At 37.9% G+C, this 4,788-nt stretch overlaps 1 protein-coding gene across 1 annotated transcript; it reads right to left on the minus strand.

Annotated features, from left to right (window-relative positions):
* Positions 1-533: 533 nt before the first annotated feature.
* On the minus strand, positions 534-1,229 carry LOC107939067 (uncharacterized). Its single transcript, XM_016872351.1, has one exon. The coding sequence runs from the start codon at positions 1,227-1,229 to the stop codon at positions 534-536; it is 696 nt and encodes a 231-aa protein (XP_016727840.1).
* Between the last annotated feature and the right edge of the window lie 3,559 nt (positions 1,230-4,788).

Genomic DNA, 4,788 nt, shown 5'->3' on the forward strand with positions numbered 1-4,788 from the left:
TTGTTAAAGAAAAAAAAAGTATAGGGACTAATTTTAACAAATAGAAAATATAAAAAAAACTACATTAAAAGAAATGGAGAAGGGAGGATAATAGAGGGAGAAGTGGAAAAGAATGGAAAATAAAAGAAAAAAAAGAAAATTAAAAGAACATAAAAGAAAAGAATTAAATTGCTTAAAATAAAAAAATATAGGGACCAATTTTATAATTTAACCTAAAATTTTCATTTGAAATGATGATTTAATGTGCCACATCAGCTTACTGTTACACTGTTAACGGAAATTAATGGCTTAGTGACTAAAATGTTACAACATGATAACGTAAGTGACTAAAATGTAACCTGAGGCAAACAAAAGTGACTATTTTAATAGTTTACCCTTAATATTTTTAACTATTATAAATATATTTATATTTTATAACTAGTTCTTTATACCTATGAATTGATTTTGTGTTTATAAATTAAAATATATTTAATAATTTTAGAACTTGTTTTTTTTTTTGAGTAAAAGACGACCACAAGGGCCAGAACATATTATTAGATAATATCACTAGTAACAGCATTATGAATGTCTTTTGGATAATCCATATCAAAAAACCACTTCTTAGCTTCTCTACACATTTTAGTGCAAATTAAATCGGCCACCCTATTACAGGACCGATGAGACCAAACTAAGCTGGCGGAATTAAACAAATTGACAGCTTCTTTGCATTTTTTGATTCTACTACCTATAATGGTAATATCCCCATTATCCATATTCCACTTGTTTGCTAACTCAGCACTGTCAGTTTCGAATGTCACCTTTCCCGTCAAGTTCAGCTTGTTCGCAACCTCCACACTTCTCTCCAAGGCTATACACTCTGCCTCAAGAACCGAAAAACTACCCTCTTGGAAACCACCACCACCCCCCAGCACAAAACCATCCTCATCTCTAATGATAACACCATAGCCCATCCTATTATTATTGACCGTAGCATCAAAATTAACCTTTATAGTGCCATTCGTCGGTCTCTTCCATTTCTTAATATTCTCAATCTGGGCTAATATGGGGGGATTCACCGGGTTGTAAATACGAAATTCACTGCTCAGATTGCTGGCCTTTTCCCAGATACTTTGAGCTTTGTCAATTTGGCCATTGAAGATAAACTTGTTTCTACTGTTCCAACAATTCCAGAGCATCATAATGAGGTCTGCCATCGCCTTTTTATCAAGGATTCTCATCATGTCCTCCATCCAGTCGATGCATCTATCATACTGCTTCTCATTACTTATTAAGTCCCAACCCCCATGGCTAGAACTTCCCTTGACGTTGTGCAGTCCCGAAGGGCATGAAGAAGAGTTTCAGAATTAGCACCACACGTGGGACAGCTTTCATTAAAACCATTTCTGATGGAAGCGATTTTAACATTTGTAGGAAGAATCTCATGACCAATTCGCCAAGCAAACACTCTAATTTTTGGAAGAGTGTCAAGTTTCCATATCATTCTCCAATAGATTCTATGTGGCCCATACCCCAACTCGTTTAATAGCAGCCATGAATACGCAGATTTCGATGTGAAAGAACCATGAGGATTATGAAACCACACCATCCTGTCTCTTTGGTTTTCATTCCCTATAGGAATTTTGCAAATTTTATCCCCCCAATCCTTACCATACAACGTATTCACCTTTTCGATATCTCAGCACCTGGCATGCTCCATCCAAAGATCCCTAACACATTCATCGCTTGAGGAAAGCCTATTTGGGGTCAATGTACTGCCATTAAACCCTTCCAGGCCCCAATTGTCAGTCCTTATATTAATGTTCTCACCATTTCCTATCTGCCAACCAAACCCATTCTTCAGAAAGTCCACAGCAGCTGCGATACTTGACCAGGTAAAAGAAGCTTTATTCACCTTTTTCGCATTTAAAATATTGCCATCAGGGAAATATTTTGCCGACAGAACTTTAAAGCAAAGAGTCTCCTTATTGTTTATGAGTCTCCAAACTTGACGACCAAGGAGAGCAATGTTAAAGAGTTTCATATTGCGTAATCCTATCCCACCCATTCCCTTCGGTTGGCAAAGTATTCTCCACAGAAGCATAGACCAAAATTTACCACTATCCTTTCCAGACCACCAAATTCTGCTGATCTTTGTTTGGATTTCCTTTAACACCCCTTTAGGGGTAAGAAAAATAGACATAGCATAGGTGGGGATTAACTGAAGCACCGCTTTGATCATGACCTCTTTCCCCCCATAAGATAAGAGTCTTTTTGTCCAGCTGTTAATTCTGCAAGACAAATTTTTAATAATATCAGTGAAAGCTTCTCTTCTCCTTTTGCCAATAGGAAGGAGCAAACCCAAGTATTTGTCAAATTTATCAACCACATTCATGTTTAACAGATTATTACAGCAGTTTATTTGTTCACTAGGGGTGTTAGGGCTAAACATCACCATAGATTTTTCAAAATTTATTTCTTGCCCAGAATCACAAGTAAACTTTCTAAGGATATTCATGAAACAATCGATCTCTCTTTTATTGTTTCTTACGAATAAGAGAGCATCGTCGGCAAAGAATAAGTGATTTATTCTAGGCCCATGCAAACTAGCACGAATTCCTCTAAGCAAATCATTATTCTGAGCCTGGGTAAGCAATCTTGAGAAAGCTTCCATACAAAGTAAGAACAAGTACGGGGATAGGGGATCCCCTTGGCGTAAGCCTCTATCAGGATAGATTGTTTTAGATAACAGATTATTACACTTAATTAAGTACTTAACGGAACGTACACACCCCATGATTTTGTCGATCCATTGATTTGCAAACCCCATTCGTCGCATCACCTCTTCAATAAAATTCCACTCCACACGGTCATAAGCTTTACTCATGTCAAGCTTAATCACGCAGCCTTTATTGGAATTGTACGGAGTATTCATATGATAATGCATAAGTTCATGTGCGATAAGAATATTATCATGAATCATCCTCCCCGGCACAAATGCACTTTGATTATAGCTAATACAATCAGGAAGTATAGCCTTCAACCTATTAGCAAACACCTTTGCAATGATTTTGTAGATATACCTGCATAAACTAATTGGCCGGAAGTTAGTAAAATCACAAGGGTCATTATTTTTAGGAATTAAAATAATAATCGTTTCATTAAGAGAGGAGATATTTCCCTGTCCATTGAGAAGGTCCAGACAAAACCTTTTAGTATCCTCCCCCACAATGTCCCAATGCTGCTTATAGAAATTACCAGATAAGTCGTCAATTCCAGGAGCTTTGTTCGGGTTCATCTGTTTGATAGCATTATTAATCTCAGCCTCATTATACTCTCTTGTGAGCCAATCGTTATTTTCACTTGTAATACACTCATTTATGTAGCTCAAATCCAGTTGAGTGATATCCCTACCATTCAAGCGAAACAAGTTCCAGAAATAATTTCTAGCCACTTTACAGATTTCAATTTTATCCGTAATCCAATTTCCATTCTCGTCTTTAATTTTCTCAATACTGTTCTTTTTTAAACGACCAGTAGCTTTTGCGTGGAAGTACTTCGTATTTCTGTCTCCTCCCTTTAGCCACTGTACCCTCGATCTTTGTGCCCAGTACCTTTCCTCTCTATCATACAGATGCTTCAGCCTATGATGGTATTCCCTCAGCAACTTTACACTATTACCTCTGCTAGTTGAATCGATAATTTTATTGATGTTATCTTCCAGCCTGTTAATCTCTCTTTTCATCCTCCAGTAATTGTGTTTTTGCCAATTGCCCAAAGAAACCCGAACATACTCCAGCTTGTTCTCATAGTTGCCCTCCCCTTGCTTCTATTCCTTGTCAATTATCCTCTTTATCTCCTTCTCTGAAGCCCAGCATTCTTCATAGCGAAAACGAATTCTATTATCACAAGGATAACCCATGGGTTTCCGCCCATACAAGTCAAAAAGAATAGCGTCATGATTAGACTGTGATTGCCGAATGACTTTTGACTCGATAAAAGGGAACTTCTCAACCATAGAGACGGAAGTAAGGAAACGGTCCAGCCTTTCCTTAATTAAACTATGCCCTTCTCTGTTATTAACCCACGTGAACCACCCTCTATCAGGCTTAATATCAACAAGGGCCAGATCGTCGATAATATCTCTAAAATCATTCATATAAGCACGAGCACTCTGCCGGCCCCCTTCCTTCTCCGCATCATTCAGCATTGCATTAAAATCACCACCCACCACCCACTCCTCCTTAACAACTTCCCCCACTCTTCGAAGCATGTTCCACGAGTTATTACGCTCGCTAGGATTTGCATGACCATAATATCCCGTTACTCTAATAATATTTGTGCACCCTAAATTAACAATAGAATCAATATGATACCTCGAGTAGCTTTGAATAGTAACATCCAGCTCATCCTTCCACATCAACGCTAGACCACCGCTCCGGCCTTCTGAATTCACAACAAGCCCATTTTGCTTCCTGCATCTTGTTTGAACTTTTTGAAATTCAATAGCATTCATTTTAGTTTCACACAGGAAGATAATATCGGGTCTATTGGCAACCAAAAGTTGCTTAAGTTCCCGAATTGTCGCAGGTGACCCCATCCCACGACAATTCCAGCTAAGAAACTTCATTGTTCGTGGCGGGGCTGTTCACCAGCCACCGCCTTTGAAGGTGTAGAACTATTCATTAACTTTCTACGAACTATTCTATTAGGGCTTTCTTCGGATAACTCCCCATTATGTCCTCTATTTCTTTTTCTTTTTGATTTTATTTTTCCTGTGCTATCACGTCCATATTTCAAAAATCTTTTTTC

Source organism: Gossypium hirsutum, chromosome D04 (assembly GCF_007990345.1).
Source record: "Gossypium hirsutum isolate 1008001.06 chromosome D04, Gossypium_hirsutum_v2.1, whole genome shotgun sequence".
NCBI lineage: Eukaryota > Viridiplantae > Streptophyta > Magnoliopsida > Malvales > Malvaceae > Gossypium > Gossypium hirsutum.

Bases quoted from the DNA above. Each gene is read 5' to 3' on its own strand.
- LOC107939067 (XM_016872351.1), bottom strand. From the start codon at position 1,229: ATGGAGGACATGATGAGAATCCTTGATAAAAAGGCGATGGCAGACCTC.